Source organism: Leptonychotes weddellii, chromosome 15 (genome assembly GCF_054177405.1).
Source record: "Leptonychotes weddellii isolate Sample4059 chromosome 15, ASM5417740v2, whole genome shotgun sequence".
In the NCBI taxonomy this organism is placed as follows: Eukaryota; Metazoa; Chordata; class Mammalia; order Carnivora; family Phocidae; genus Leptonychotes; species Leptonychotes weddellii.
In genome coordinates this window covers 28,410,175-28,427,055 of record NC_138383.1, presented here as the reverse complement: position 1 = coordinate 28,427,055, position 16,881 = coordinate 28,410,175, and the positions used below count along the sequence as shown (strand labels likewise).

The 16,881-nt window shown below is 38.7% G+C and overlaps 1 protein-coding gene across 7 annotated transcripts in view; it reads left to right on the top strand.

Moving 5' to 3' along the window:
- The window catches only part of TRIM37 (tripartite motif containing 37), a 141,846-nt gene that overhangs the window by 53,317 nt on the left and 71,648 nt on the right, over nt 1–16,881 (top strand). For all 7 annotated transcript variants that reach the window (XM_081806033.1, XM_081806031.1, XM_081806027.1 and 4 more), the window contains one exon: nt 14,597–14,721. In XM_081806033.1, the coding sequence (XP_081662159.1) occupies nt 14,597–14,721 (125 nt within the window). The remainder of the gene's footprint in view (nt 1–14,596; nt 14,722–16,881) is intronic.

Genomic DNA, 16,881 nt, shown 5'->3' with positions numbered 1-16,881 from the left:
TTGGTTAAGTGTCTGCCTTCGGCTCAGGTCATGATCTCAGGGTCCTGGGATCAAGCCCCGCCTTGGGCTCCCTGCTCAGCAGGGAGCCTGCTTCTCTCTCTCTGCCTGCCGCTCCCCCTGCTTGTGCTCTCTCTCTCTCTGACAAATAAGTAAATGTAATCTTTAAAAAAAAAAAAAAAAAAGAATGGGGTAGGTGGGGATGAAGTACATAGGGAATGAATAAAGTGTATAGTGTTACATAATAGTTGATAGAGTAATCTGTCTTTTTTTTGGTTTTGGAATTCTTGAATTCCTTTCTTTGCCTGATACATAGCTGTTTCCTTAGATTATTCTTTTAATTATCATCCTGGGGATTCCATGTACTTTTTTCCATTTACTTTTTTTTTTTTTTAAAGATTTTATTTATTTATTTGAGAGAGAGAGGAGAGACAGCACGAGAGGGAAGAGGGCAGAGGGAGAAGCAGACCCCCCGCTGAGCAGGGAGCCTGATGCGGGACTCGATCCCGGGACTCCAGGATCATGATCTGAGCCAAAGGCAGTCGCTTAACCAACTGAGCCACCCAGGTGCCCATTTACTTTTTTTTTTTAAGATTTTTTTTATTAGGGAGAGAGAGCACAAGTTGGGGGGAGGGGCAGAGGAGAGGGAGAAGCAGACTCCCCAGTAGGCAGTGAGCCCGACTTGATGCCAGGCCAATCCCAGCACCCCAAGATCATGACCCCAGCCAAAGGCAGATGTTTCACTGGCTGAGCCACCCAGGCGCCCTTTTTACTTATTTCTTGGGTTGAATTCCATGTTTCCTGATTTCCATGGCTTCCTCTCTCTTGCTTTACTTACTTGTTTTGGTATCACATATCCTCCTTTAGTTTTCCTGAAAGGTTAATCAGGATAAATTTTTCTTTGTTTTGAGAGAGAGAGAGGGAGAGAGACAGCAAGAGTGAGGGGCAGAGGTGGGGGGGCAGAGGGAGAGAGAGAATCCTAAGGAGGCTCCATGCCCAGTGTGGAGCCCGACACAGGGCTCGATTTCACAACCCTGATTTCATGACCTGAGCTGAAATCAAGAGTCAGATGCTTCACTGATGGAGCTACCCAGGTGCCCCTCTGAATAATTTTTCAAGACTGCATGTCTGAAAATATTTTTATTCAGTCTTTACACTTAACTGACAGCTTAATAGAATTCAGTATGTAAATATTTATTTAAAGACTCTTGTTTTTCTCTTTAATATTCTTAATTGTGCATGTTCCCCTAGTCCAGAGATTGTTTTTTCCCCTCCAGAGAATAAACTAGCACCTTTCTGCTGGAGTTTTGAGACAAATTTAAACCATCTCTGGTGGAATAGGGGCAGGGATCTAGGGATCTGTGTGCCTTTTTTTTTTAAACAGCTTTATTGAAGAATAATTGACAATAATTGGCATGTATTTAAAGTGTATAACTTGATAAATTGTGATAAAGTATATACCTGTAAAACTGTCACCATAGTCAAGATAGTGAACATATTCATTATCTCCCAAAATTTATTTGCACTTCTTTATAAATTCTCCTCCTGCTTCTCCAGGCAACCCACCTGTCTGCTTTCTATCATAGATAAATTTTCATTTTCTAGAGTTATAATTGGAATCATATATATTATGTACTTATTTTGTTTGACTTCTTTCAGTCAGCAAAATTATTTTGCAATTCCTTCATGTATCAGTTCTTTCCTTTTTAATTGTGGGTAGTGTTCCTTTGTGGGGGTTTTTTTTATATTTATTTATGAAAGTAATGTTTATACCCAATGTGGGGCTCAAACTCATGACCCCATGATCAGGAGTCCCATGCTTTTCTGACTGAACCAGCCGGGCACCCCTTCTGTGTGTGTGTGTGTGTGTGTGTGTGTGTGTGTGTGTGTGTGTACACATTGTATTGTATATGCCGCATTTTTTTTTTCTGTTCAGTTGTTTATGGTCATTTGGGTTGCTTCCTGTTTTGGCTGTTACAAATAAAGTTATAATGAACATTCACGTACAAATTTGTATATGGGCATATATTTCCTTTACTCTTAGGTCCACCTATGCTACAGTGGCTTGGTACATTGGTAGGTGTATGGTTAACTTTTTAGTGCCTGCCAACTATTTTCTGAAGTGATCATACCATTTTGTATTTCCATCAGTAGTCTGTGAGAGTACCAGTTCCTCCACATCATTGCCAACACATAATATACTCAATTTTTTAAATTTTAACTAGTTTCATAGGAGTGTAATAGCATTTTATTATGGCTTTAGTTTGCATGTGTCTTATAACTAATGATGTTACGCATCCTTTTCTTTTTTAAGATTTTATTTATTTTTTTGACAGAGAGAGACACAGAGAGAGAGGGAACACAGGCAGGGGGAGTGGCAGAGGGAGAACAGGCTTCCCGCTGATCAGGGAGCCCGTTGCGGGGCTCGATCCAGGACCCTGGGATCATGACCTGAGCCGAAGTCAGGCTTAACCGATAGCCACCCAGGAGCCCTGTTAAGCATCCTTTCTTGAACTTAATTTGCCATCTGTATATTTTCTTTGTTGAGGTGTCTGTTCCGATTTTAATGAAGTGTAAGTTATCAATTTGTTCTTTTGGTGTCATAGCTAAAATTTTTACCTAACCCAAGATCATAAAAAGTTTTTCCTGTGTTTTCTTGCAGAAAACTTGTAGTTTTAGATTTTATATTTAGGTTTATGGTCTTTTTTAATGAATTTATTTATTTTTAATGTGAGGTATGAATCCAAGGTAGTTTTTAAAATTTTTTTGGTATATGGTTATCCATTTTTTCCAGCACCATTGGTTGAAGACCAGCATTTCTTCACTGAATTGTCTTTGCATCTTTTTAAAAAATTAGTTGTCCGTATATACATTGGTATATTTTTGGACTCTGTTCTGTTCCATTGCTTTATTTATTTTTAATGATAGTATTATACTGTTTTCATTACTATAGCTTTATAATAAAACAGGTAATGTTAGCTTTCCAGCTTCGCTCTTTGTTTTTTTAGAGTTGCTTTGCATTTCTTTACAGGTTCTTTGCATTTCTATATGAATTTGAGAATCAGCTTGTTAATTTGTATCAAAGACTTTTGGGGTTTTTTTTTTTTTTTTTTTAAAGATTTTATTTATTTATTTGAGAGCGAGAATGAGAGAGAGAGAGAGCATGAGAGGGGGAGGGTCAGAGGGAGAAGCAGACTCCCTGCCGAGCAGGGAGCCCGATGCGGGACTCCCGGGACTCCAGGATCATGACCTGAGCTGAAGGCAGTCGCTTAACCAACTGAGCCACCCAGGCGCCCCGACTTTTAGGGTTTTGATCGAAATTGCATTGGATCTATAAATCAATTTAGGAAGATGTAACATCTTAATACTGAGTCTTTGTTCATGAAGACTCCATTTATTTAGGTCTTTTATAATTTCTCTTAGCAGTGTTTTGTACTTTTCAGGATACAAGTTTTTCACATTTTATGTCAGATTTATTCAGTATTTCAAAATTCTTGATGCTATAGTAGTGTTTTTAAAAAATTTTAATTTCTGATTTCTTGTGCTTATGTAATTGATTTTTATATATTGATCCTGTATCTTTCAATCTTGCTAAATTTATTGGTTCTAGTTGCTATCTTGTAGATTCCTGGGATTGCCTGTAGATAATCTTGTTATCTCTGAATACAGACAGTTTTCTTTTTGATTTGCTTTTTATTTAGTTCCCTGTCAGGTTTTACTGACCAGAACTTCTAGTATTGTGTTGATTTAAGTATGATGTTAGCAGTGGGTTTATTGTTGATTTGTTTTTTTTTTAATAGGCTCCATGCCCAGCGTGGAGCCCAGTGTGGGGCTCAAACCCACAACTGTGAGATCAAGACCTGAGCTTAGATCAAGAGTCGGATGCTCAACCAGCTGAGCCACCCAGGCGCCCCTATTGTAGATATTCATTATCAGATTTTGGAATTCTTTTCCTGTTTGATGAGAATTTTCATTAGGAATGAATGTTGGATTTGTCAAATTCCTTTTCTGCATGTATTGAGATTATCATATGGTTTTCTTTTTTCATTCTTTAAATAGATTAACTTTTTTTTTTTTTTTTAAAGATTTTATTTATTTGTCAGAGAGAGAGAGAGCGCGTGCGCATGAGCTGGGGGGGTGGCAGGCAGAGGGAGAAGCAGGCTTCCCATTGAGCAAGGAGCCCGATGCAGGGCTCCATCCCAGGAATCTGGGGTCATGATCTGAGCTGAAGGCAGACATTTAACTGAGCCACCTAGACGTCCCATTAACTTTTTTTTTTTTTTAAATATTATACCAGCTTTGTACTTTTGGGGATAAAAACCCTGATTTGGTTAATGCATTGTCCTTTTAATGCATTATTGGATTTGATTAAGATTTTGTTTAGAATTTTTGTGCCTGAGGGATATTAGACGGTGATTTTCTTTTCTTAAAGTATCTTTCTCTGGCTTCATTATTAGAGTAATGATGACCTCAAAGAATTTTAAACTATGCCCTCTTCAGTTTTCTGGAAGAAGTTGTGTAGAATTGGTATTGTTCCTTTACAGGTTTGACACAGTTCACCAGTGAAGACATTTGGGCCTTGATTTCTTTGTGGAATGGTTTTCAACTACAAATTCAATTTCTTTAATTGATATAGAGCAGTTTATATTACTTATTTCTTATTCTTATTTTTTTTAGAGCGAGTTTGTGGGGTGGGGAGGGGCAGAGGGAGAGGAAGAGACAATCCTAAGCAGATTCCACATCTAGTGCAGAGTGGGCTCAATCTCACAACCCTGAGATCATGACCTGAGCCAAAATCAAGAGTCAGATGCTTAACTGACTGAGCTACTCAGGTGCCCTTATATTACTCATTTATTGAGTGAGCTTTGGTAGTTTGTGTCTTTCAAGGAATTATTTCATTTGAATTTGCCAAATTTATTGGTGCAAAAATCATGATATTCTCTTGTTATCCTTTAATATTTGTAGAATGCAGTGTTATCACCTCTTTCTTTCCTGATAATGGTAATTTGTGTCTTTTTCCCCTGATTGGTCTAGCTAGAGGATATCTATTTTTGTTGATGTTTTCGAAGACATAGCTTTTGGTTTTTCTCAGTTGTTTTTGTTTTCTATTTTATTGATGTTTGTTTTGATCTAATTGTTTTCTTTCTTTTGCTTTGCGTTTAATTTGCTCTTTTTCTAAAATCTTAAGATGGAAGTTGGCATTGTTGACTTGAGACATTTGTGTTCAGAATATTTTTTTCCTTTGTGATTTATTCTTTGACCCATGGGTCTTTCAGAAATGTTATTTAGTTTCCAAATATTTGGGGGGATTTTCTGATAGTCTGTAATGTCTTGAGGTTAAGGTGGTGGGTGATGTTGTGTCGGTCTACTATATTGTGAATTTTTTGTCTACTTGTTTTATTATTGAGAGAGGGCTGTCGACATTTTCAGCAATAGTTGTGTATTTGTCTTGTCTTTTGGCAGTTCTATCAGTTTTTGCTTCATGTATTTTGAAGCCATACTATAAGGGTCCTAAACATCTAGGATTGTTGTATTCTCTTGATTAATTGTTCCCATTATCACTGTGAAATGACCTTCTTTATCCTCATAACATTTTTTGCTTCGAAATCTATTTGATTTCAAAAAGTCACTTCATCTTTAACTATGATATATCTTATTCTGACATTTTATTTTTAATGTATTTGTTTCTAAATATTTAAAGTCTGTGTCTTGTAGGCTGCATACAATTGGTTCTGGTCTTTTAAATCCCGTTGGACAATCTTTGACTTTTAACGGGGATGTTAAAGATGTTCACATTCATTGTACTTATTGATATGGTGAAGTTTGAGTCTAATATCTTGCTGTTTGTCCTATCAGTTTCTTGTTCCTTGTTTTGGTCATTTTTGAATTGAGTTTTTTTTTTTTTTTAAGATTTTATTTATTTATTTGACAGAGAGACAGCAAGAGAGGGAATACAAGCAGGGGGAGTGGGAGAGGGAGAAGCAGGCTTCCTACTGAGCAGGGAGCCTGATGCGGGGCTCGATCCCAGGACCCTGGGATCATGACCTGAGCCGAAGGCAGACGCCCAACAACTGAGCCACCCAGGAGCCCCTTGAGTATTTTTTTCTTTTATCTTGAGTATATGGATTAATCTGAACTTTAAAAAAAAATCCCACAGTGATCTACTTAATAAGACATAGATCGGGGCGGGGGGGGCACCTGGGTGGCTCAGTTGGTTAAGCAGCTGCCTTCAGCTCAGGTCATGATCCTGGAGTCCCAGGATCGAGTCCCACATCAGGCTCCCGACTCAGCAGGGAGTCTGCTTCTCCCTCTGACCCTCTGCCCTCTCATGCTCTTTCTCTCAAATAAATAAATAAAATAAAATTTAAAAAAGACCTAGATCTAGGGAATGATCAGGAATTTAAAGTGGGGGGAAAAGCATTACTAGTGATGAAAAGTAACACTGACAAAAGGGAACATTCTACCTTAAAAAGTAGGTAAGACAGTTATGATTTTGTATTCTAGGATAAACTCAAAATAAAAAGCAGATACTGACAGAATTATGAGATTTTGATAAAATCACTATAGTGAGTGATTAAATAGCTAATAAACTGATAGCACCAACTAACAAAAGGTGTAAGAATAGAGGATATTTGAAAAAGAAAAAATTAAGTTGTTTTCTCTAAAAGGTATGTGTGGAACCCTGAATCCAGAAATGGAGAATACATATTCTTTTTCAGTCCATATGAAACCATTTCAATACTTGATCATATACTAAGGTATATAGAAGTCTGAAGAACTTTCAGAAATTTAAGAACTTTCAGAAATTTATATAAAGAACATGTTCTGTGACCAAAGTATAGTTAAGGTAGACATCAAAAATGAAAGCATTATTTTAAAAATCATATATATGTAAATATGCACTGAGGTGTTAAACATCTACATAGTTCCTGAGCTAAAGAGGACATTGCAATTGAAATGATAAATTAGGGCACCTGGGTGGCTCAGTTGGTTAAGTGACTGCCTTCGGCTCAGGTCATGATTCTGGAGTCCCTGGATCGAGTCCCGCATCAGGCTCCCTGCTTGGCAGGGAGTCTGCTTCGCCCCTGACTCTCCCCACTCTCATGTGCTCTCTCTCTCTCTCATTCTCTCTCTCTCAGATAAAATAAATAAAATCTTTAAAAAAAAATGATAAATTATTGGGGTGCCTGGTGGCTCAGTCATTTTTAAGCTTTTGTGTTTGGCTCAGGTCATGATCCCAGGGTCCTGGGATTGAGCCCCACATCGGGCTCCCTACTCAGTGGGCAGCCTGTTTCTCCTCCCTGTCCTCCGCTCGTGCTTTCTCTTTTTCAAATAAAAAAAAAACTTTTTTTTTTTTAAAAAGAAAGAAATGATAAATCATTAAAATAACCAGACATAGCTAAGGAATATTTAGGACACTTTTAGTCTAAAATGTAGTTTAAGAAAATTATGAATAAATGAGTTAGGTGTTCAACTGAACAAGCCAATAAAGGAACAATAGTGTAGAAGCATAAAATGGAAAGAAATCGTGAAGATATTGATGAAATTCACGGAAGAGAGTGCCGTGAAATAGTTGGGAGTATCCGCATACCTAATATTGGATCTTTGAAAAACATAAATAGATATTTTAGCAAGGTTATCGAGAAAAAAGAAGTGTCTAATATTATATTGGGAAGAAGAATTGGACTACAAATACAGTAGAAATTTAAATAATAAAAATTTTTAAAAGTAAATATTTACATAGTATTTACTATATACCAGACAGTGTTCTATGTGCTTTACAAGTATGAGCAACTTTATTGAGGTAGAATCTACATGAAGAGGATAATTTTTAGGAAATTGTAATTATCAAGAGTCACTCAAGAGTACATAATTAATTTAATTATTTTATTTATTAAGTAGGCTCCACATCCAGTGTGGAGCCCAGTGCAGGGCTTGAACTCATGACCCTGAGATCAAGACCTGAGCTGAGATCAAGAGTTGGACACTTAACTGACTGAGCTACCTAGACGCCCCTAGAATGTCTATAATTTAAACAAGAAACATTAAGTGAATTTTATTGGTAATAAGTCTGCTTCAAAAGGCATAAAATTCAGACTAATGGAAATTTTTTTTTTTTAAAGATTTTATTTATTTATTTGAGAGAGAGAATGAGATAGCATGAGAGGGGGGAGGGTCAGAGAGAGAAGCAGACTCCCCGCTGAGCAGGGAGCCCGACGCGGGACTCGATCCCGGGACTCCAGGATCACGACCTGAGCCGAAGGCAGTCGCTTAACCAACTGAGCCACCCAGGCGCCCCAGACTAATGGAAATTTTTTACCAAATCTTTAAGTATCTGCCTTTAGGTATTGCCTATCATAAGTAATTTTTTCTTAGCAAATACAGAAGTACTACATACCATTCTTTGAAACAATGTAACATTAATAACCAGTTGTCATAAGAACAATATAGGAATATTAAAGCTCAGTTTTATTGAAAACGAAATGCCAAAATCTTAAAAATATACTAGCAGACAAAAATCAGTAGGATATTTATGAAAAGAAGCAAGACCAGGGTGCCTGGCTGGCTCAGTTGGTGGAGTGACTCTTGATCTTGGAGTTGTGGGTTTGAGCCCTACATTGGGTGTAGAGATTACTTAAAATAAAATCTTTTTTTTTGTGGGGGGGGGTTCCTTTTTTTAAATTTTAAGTTGGATTAATTAACAATATAGTGTATTACTAGTTTCAGAGGTAGAGTTCAGTGATTCATCAGTTGCATACAACATCCAGTGCTCATTCCATCACGTGTCCTCCTTCATGCCCACCACCCAGTTACCCCATCCCCCCCCCACCTCCCCTCCAGCAAGCCTCAGTTTCTTTCCTATGCTTAAGAAGTCTCTCATGGTTTGTCTCCCCCTTCTGGTTTCATCTTGTTTTATTCTTCCCAGGTTTGTTTTTGTTTTTTTTTTTTAAACCAGAATCATGCTGTATGTATTGTTCTTTTTTTTTTTTTTAAAGATTTTATTTATTTATTTGATAGAGAGAATGAGAGAGAGAGAGAGCATGAGATGGGGGAGGGTCAGAGGGAGAAGCAGACCCCCCGCTGAGCAGGGAGCCCGATGCGGGACTCGATCCCGGGACTCCAGGATCATGACCTGAGCCGAAGGCAGTCACTTAACCAACTGAGCCACCCAGGCGCCCCAAGTATGTATTGTTCTTTTGATGTGCTTGTTGGAGATGTTCTCAGCCTAGTACTCTCCTTTTATCCGTTCTGTATTCCACAGAAATAGATGTTTGGGTTGCTTCATTCTGTTGTTATAATTATGCTCACTTTTGTGCACAAACTTGAGCACAGGGGCTGGAATTTGAGGGGAAGAGTGTCAATTTGAGCCCTTGGCAATCTGAGGTGAAGGCGTGTTGACTTGGCATTTAGCAGGTGGCAGGCCGTGCGTGCTGACTCGGGCAGGAGGGTGGCTGGACTGTGAATTTGGGACCCACAGGCTGATGGCATCGTGTGTGACAGGGACGTGGCTGGTTTTGCTTTTAATTTTTGTTTTTCTGGGAAACTCGATCTCTCCCTCTATTCTAAATGAAAGCCTTGCTGGATAGAGTATTCTTGGCTGTAGATTTTTTCCTTTTAGTAGTTGGAATTTATCATGCCACTTTCTTCTGGCCTGCATAGTTTCTGCTGAAAAACCCACTGATAGCCATATGGGGTTTCCCTTGTGTGTACCTGCTTTCCTTTCTCTTGCTGCTTTTAAAATTCTCTCTTTATCGCTACTTTTGGCCATCTTATTTACTTTGTGTCTTGGTGCAGACCTCTTTGGGTTGGTTGTGTTGGGGGCTCTCTGTGCCTCCTGGATCTGGATTTCTCTTTCCTTCCCCAGATTCAGGAAGTTTTCAGCTATTATTTCTTCAGACAGATCTGCCCCCTTTTCTCGCTCTTCTCCTTCTGGAATCCCTATCATGCGACTGTTATGCCTGACAGTGTTGCTGAGTTCCCTGGGTCTATTTTCATTTTGTGTATTTTTTCCCCCTCTCATCTGCTCAGCTTGATTGCTTTCCATGACTCTGTCCTCCGGGTGGCTGATCCCTTCTTCTACTTCCTCTTTCTTGCTATTTATTCCAGATGGTCTATTTTTATTTCCATTTAGTGAGGCCAGTAGCTCTAATTGGTTCTTTTTTATGTCTTCTCTTGGTGGAGGGTCTCATGGAGGTCCTGCAGTCCTTCCTCAATTCTAGTGAGTATCTTTATGAGCGTTACTTTAAATTCACTATCACACATACTACCTCCGTTTCGCTTAGGTCTCCTGCTATGATTTTGTCCTATTCTTTGATTTGGGACATATTCCTCTGTCTCCTCATTCTGTCTCTTGTGTTGTCTGTTTTTCTGTGTTAGGAAAGTCAGCTACGTCTCCTGCACTTGAAAGTAGTGGCTTTATGAAGAAGAGGTCCTGCAGTGCAATGTCTGTTCCCCAGAACCTGGTGCTTCAGGGGCTGTCTCCTATGTGTGTTGCTCCAGGGGTGTCCTACCGTTGTGGCTAGGATGTGTTTGCCTTCAGTCCTGTTGTCTGTGATGGCTCTCTGCCTGTTGTGGGCAGAGTCTGGTGCCCGTGGTGGGCTGCTCCAGGGCTGTCTTGGGCTTGAGTTGAGTCAGACGAGGCATTTGCCAGAGATGCAGTAGCACCAAACTTCAGGCACTGTCCCTGTGTCGTCCCCTGAGAAGCTTTTGTTGGTGGGTGGGACCTGCAGTCAGACCCACTGCCTGCCCCCAGCCCACTGCTGGGGTCACAGTCAGACTGGTGTGTGATCATCTTCCCCTCTCGCTGGGGCAGGACTCACTTTGGAGTGATGCTGGCCCTTGTCTGTGCCGCGTGCGCACTGCCAGGCTTGTGGCACCGCTTTGATGGGATCTTGCCAAGAGCGATCGGAGGGGGTGGATCTGCTTTGGTGTGGCCTCTTGTCTATGCCGGGCTGCGGAGAGTCTGTTCTGCCAGTTTTCAGGCTGCTTTCTGGGTTATTTATGCCGATGTGGGTGCTCTCAAGGCAGCCACGTGGCAAGAGGTGAGCCCAGGGACGTGCTGCTCCGCCATCTTCCCAGCAGCCTCTGCAAAATAAAATCTTTAAAAACAAAAAAAAACAACAACAAAAAAACAACAAGCCTGGCAAGGTCAATCAAAGGAATGAAAGGAATGTTTCATTATCAGAAAAATCTTCTGGATTATAACTTGAGATTAAAGGGCAAAACCACATGAATATATAAATAGAAATTAATAGGATAATAATTTTAAAAATATTATTATATTTGATTCTCATTCATGGCCAAATTATTTAGCAAACCAGGAATAAAAGGGAACTACAGTAACTTTAATTTAAAGGTCTATAGGAAACAATCTAAACGGTAAAATTTGAGACTGATAAAGAATCCAGGGTTGCCTCCTATCATTGCTTCATTTCTGAGTGTACTGGTCCTGTGTATTCTTTTTTTAAAAGATTTATTTATTTTAGAGAATCTCAAGCAGACTCCCCACTGAGCGTGGAGCCTGACATGAGCTCAATCCCATGACCCTGAGATGACCTGAGCCCAAACCACGAGTTGGACACTTAACTGACTAAGCCACCCAGGCCCCAGTCTTGTGTATTAAATTAAGACAATAAATGTAGTATAAATATATTGAAAGGAAGAAATAAAATGGGTTATTTGCAGAGGATGTGGTTATCTACATAGAAAGTATATAACTTACACCTTTTTAGTGAGCTAATCTTGGTTGCTGGTTATACAATCAAGACCTAAAAATCAATAGTGTTTTCATATATCAGGAATAATCAGCTAGAAAACTTAATTTAAAAAAATCCCACTGATAATAGTAATAAAAACGGAGAATTTTGAATAAGTTTAATAAAATACGTTGAAGACCTTTTTTTTTTTTAAAGATTTTGTTTATTTGAGAGAGAGAATGAGCAGTGGGGAGGGGCAGGAGTGGGGAGAGAGAGAAGCAGACTCCCTGCTGAGCAGGAAGCCTGATGTGGGACTCTATCCCAGGACCCAGAGATCGATCATGACCTGAGCTGAAGACGGACGCCTAGCCAACCAGCTGCGCCACCCAGGCACCCCTGTTGAAGATCTTTGTAGACACTATTATAAAACAAGAAAGAATTGAATGAAGAAGTATCCTGTATTTCATTAATTCTCAGATATATGTTATACCATCTTTGAAATGGGATGTGTCTTAACAGTTGATATAGCCATGATTTATTGACTTTCTTTTCTTAATGACACATAAAATAGTTATGTTTAATAATGTAGCCTATTACATTTTGTGGGCTACAGTATATTTAGGGGAAAGTTCAATATTCCCAATGTACAGTTCTCTTGATATCATTCTACAAGTGTAGTTCCATCTTTATTTCAACATGAATTTTCTCAGAATTTGGTAAAATTCCAATATTAATATGAAAGACAAGGGGTCCCAAATAGCCACCATACTCCTGGATTTAAAAAAAAAAAAAGTTGGGATTCTTGTCCTATATCAAGACATAATGTGAGAAACTTGCATCTGTGTACAGGAACTGTGCACAAGGGTCTTTACTCCTGAGTTACTTATAATAATGAAGAATGGGAAACAACCCAGTTGTCCATTGACAGAGAAAAATAACTTAATGCTATATACATGCAATGATATTCTCTTTAAAACTGCTGAAATACGTAGGTTTATAAATATCAATAAACAAATCTCAAACAGCAGTAAGTAGAAAATGTAGGCTACATCGTGACATAGCTTGATAGTATTTATATAAAGTCTAAAAACAGAACATTGCTGAACACGTAATGTGGAAATACATGTATAGCAATAATAAACTTAAGTTCAGTGAATTATCTTTGAAGGAAATGGGATCAAGGAAGGATATTTATAATATGCATTCAATAAATATTTGAATACAAGCTGTAAGTTTTGATATTTTTCATATGATACCAGTCATATTATTCTTTGTGAGCTATAAACAACTATCATTTTTTTTAACTTTTTTTTTTTAAGATTTTATTCATTTGAGAGAGAGAGAGAGCCGAGCCAGAGGGGTGGCAGCGGGGGAGGGAGAAGTAGACTCCCCACTGAGCAGGGAAGCCGATGTGGGGCTCGATCCCAGGACCCCGAGATCATGACCTGAGCTGAAGGCAGGCGCTTAACCGTTTGAGCCACCCAGGCGCCCCTAAACAACCATCATTTTAAAGATACAAACCTAGTTGTAGTGAGTGTTATGAACATCATTTATATGGCATTTGATAGTATATTAATTTGATAGGGCATCCATAGCTAAATACCACAGACTAGGAGGCTTAAACAAGAGAAATGTACTTTCTTATAGTTCTGGAGGCTGGAAGTCCGAGATCAGCGTCGGCAGGTTTGGTTTCCCCTAAGGTGTCTCTTGCAGATGTCTACTTTCTTTCTGTGTCCTCTAAAGACTTTATCTCCAAATATAGTTACACTCTGAGCTACTAGGGGTTAGAACTTAACATAGGAGTTTGATGGAGACACAATTTAGTCTATAACAGTTTATAAAGCTTTCTCACTTACGGCTTCATGATTGTTGTAACAAGCAAGCAGCAGCAGATACTATTTCAGTTTTACAGATAAACAGATTCCGAAAGTCATATAATTAGTGCATGGCAGAATTAAGACTTCAGATTGGTTGTCTTGAATAGAAAGTCTTTTTAACTACCACACTTATTAAAGTTGAATTTCTCAGTTTTACCTTTGGCACTACATAAAGTGGTGTTTTCCAAATTGATGTAGGTTAAGACTTGTTTGGGTCTGTTACATTTTAACATTTCTCTCCTTCCTGGAATGCAGTTTGAGAAATTCTTGTTTGAAGGCTATTGACCTATAGAGGTTTGTTTGTTAATATACATAATAGCTTCACTGTGCCAGTCTAAAATATATCTGTGGTAGCTTCAAGGAGAGAAAAATGCATTAAAATCAAATACGCTTCGGGGTGCCTGGGTGGCTCAGTCCGTTAAGCGGCTGTCTTCTGCTCAGGTCATGATCCTGGGGTCCTGGGATCGAGCCCCACATCCGGCTCCCTGCTCAGTGGAGAGCCTGCTTCTCCCTCTCCCTCTGCCTGCCACTCTGCCTACTTGTGCTCTCTCTCTATCTCTCTGTCAAATAAATAAATAAAATCTTTAAAAAAAAAAATCAAATACACTTCTTCAATGACTTCATCGTTAGAATGGAAATAACCTAGATCCTATGTAGTTTAACTCTCAGAACACTTTGAAAGTCATTCTATTTTTATCTCACATTTTTTTCCAGCACATAACCAAAATAATTTTTTTAAAGATTTATTTATTTTAGAGAAAGAGCACACACGAGCAGTGGGGAGGGACGAGGGAAAGGGGGAGAGAGAATCCTCAAGCAGGCTCCCTTCTGAGTGGACCCTGACGTGGGGCTCAATCCCAGGGCCTCCAGATCATGACCTGAGCTGAAATCAAGAGTCAGCCGCCTAACCAACTGAGCCACCCAGGCGCCCCTAACCAAAATAATTTCTGTTTTTATTCTTTGTTAAGGATTTTGAGATGCCATTAAATATTAATTTTGTTTATTCAATTTTTTTTCCTCACACAGCTGCGGTCTTGTAGTAAGAGTGAGTTGATATCTAAGAGCTCAGAGATCCTCATGATGTTTCAGCAAGTTCATCGAAAGCCCATGGCATCCTTTGTTACCACACCTGTTCCACCAGACTTTACCAGGTATGACATAGTTTTTTATCTGAAGTTTATGTGCAAATACATACACTTGTTTCAAAAGAATGTTATTTTTCTTAACTCCATGGTTTTTTAGGGTGTTAATTATAATGATGTGGTCTGGTGAACTTGAGTTGTGCATGTAAATCTGGTTAAAAAAATACTGGTGGACTTACACTTGATTGTGAAGAGAGGAGCTTGAATTAGGAGTTAGTTTCTTCCTAGAGTGTCACCTTCTGTAGAACGTGAATTGATCCCAATTCAATTTCATTAGTATCTGTTCACTTTTTTAAATTGAGGTATAACTGACAGTAACTTCATATTAATTGGTCACGACACAATCATGATCACGTCATTAAGTCTAGTTAACATCTCTCACCATAAACAGTTATAAAATTTTTTTTGTAATGAGAACTTTTAAGATCTTCTCTTCTAGGAACTTTCGAATATGCGGTACAGTGTTATTTACTATAGTCACCATACTGTACAGTACATCCCCATGACTTATTTTATAACTGGAAGTTTATACCTTCTGACCCCTTCTTGAGATTCCACACATAAGTGAGATCATACGGTATTTGTCTTTCTCTGACTTATTTTACTTAGCATAATGCTCTCAAGGTCCATCCATGATGTAGTATGTTCATTCTTTTATTTACCTTTTGAGTTTACTTATATCTCATTACACAGTGACTGTATTGCTTACATATATGTTGTCTGAAGCAAAACTCAGAAAACAGATGAAATGCCAAAAGATTCTGAAGGTGACATGATGTTACCTTCATATCCTAAAAGGTAGTGGGAGGAAACAGTTGGTTGCATTCTGTGCATCTTTTTAGTTTTTATTTGGAGCAGTCTTAGAATTCTTTTGAACAGCATATTCTTTCAAGCATGTGGCGTTAGAGCAGTGGTTCCTCACATTAGCTGTATATTCAGTTGGGATTCTTTTGAAAATTACCAGTGCTGGCTCATACCTCAGGTCATTTGAAATAAAATCTTAGTCTGCTTGAACTTCCGTAACAAAATACCACAGACTGGGTGGTTACTTACTACAGAAGTTTATTCTCTCACAGTTCTGGAAGCAAGAAGTCCAAGATCAAGGTGCTAAGACATTTGATTTCTGATGAGGCCTCCTGCTGACTTGCAGACAGCTACCTTCTCCCTGCAGCCTGGAAAGACCTTTTCTCTCAAACACAGAGATCAGTGTTTGGTGTCTTTTCCTCTTCTAGGACATGAGCTTTATTGAGTTAGGGTCTCTCCCACCCTTATAACCTCATTTAACTTTAATTACCACCGTAAAGGTCCTGTCTCCAAATACATTGGGGATTAGGGCGTCAATGTACAAATTTTGGGGGACACAACTCAGTCCATAACATTGGGTATAACTAGACATTTGTATTGTTTTCTTTTTAAATTTCCTTAGTTGATTCCTATGATGAGAGGTTAAACCACTGCCTCAGATAAAAATATATTGGAACGAGAGATTTTTGTCCATCTTAGACTTTAAAGATGGCTTATGGAATATTGCCAGGTTTTTCTAGTATGTTGAGAGCTGTGGTACCTTTAGGAAATAGCCTTTGTTTTAAAAATGTTTATATGGTTAACTGCCTTTTTTCTTTAATATGTGATGCCCTATGATGGCCACAGGGCATTGATGGTACTAGACTGTATAGTGCAAGCCAGGGTTCTTCAACCATTATTGTTGATCAGGATAATTCTTTGTGGGGTTGAGGGAGCTATGTTGTTTATTGTAGGATGTTTAGCAGTATCCCAGTAGCACCTTTCCCTTCACAGTTGTGACAAAAATATTTCCAGACATTGCCAAATGCTTCCTGGGAGCAAAACTGTCCCTGGTTTAAAATCACTGGCATAACTGGACCACCCACAGTCCTATAAACAGAAGGGAAAATTCTTTTGACAACTAGAACTCAGGTAGTTCTGAATGATAAGTCTTCATTTCTCTCTGAGGTAGCAAACCAGGTATAATACTCCTATTTTAATCAAGAAGAATATTAAGAATATTATTAAAAGGACTTGGTATTTGCTATCTTTAAGTAGATTTGGGTGAACTAAGGATGTTCACCAGTATCCCAAGGCTGCCTTTTTGATAAACCGGTTAGTCATTTCAGTTTTAAAGAATACCTTTTCTGAACCATTCCATCACCA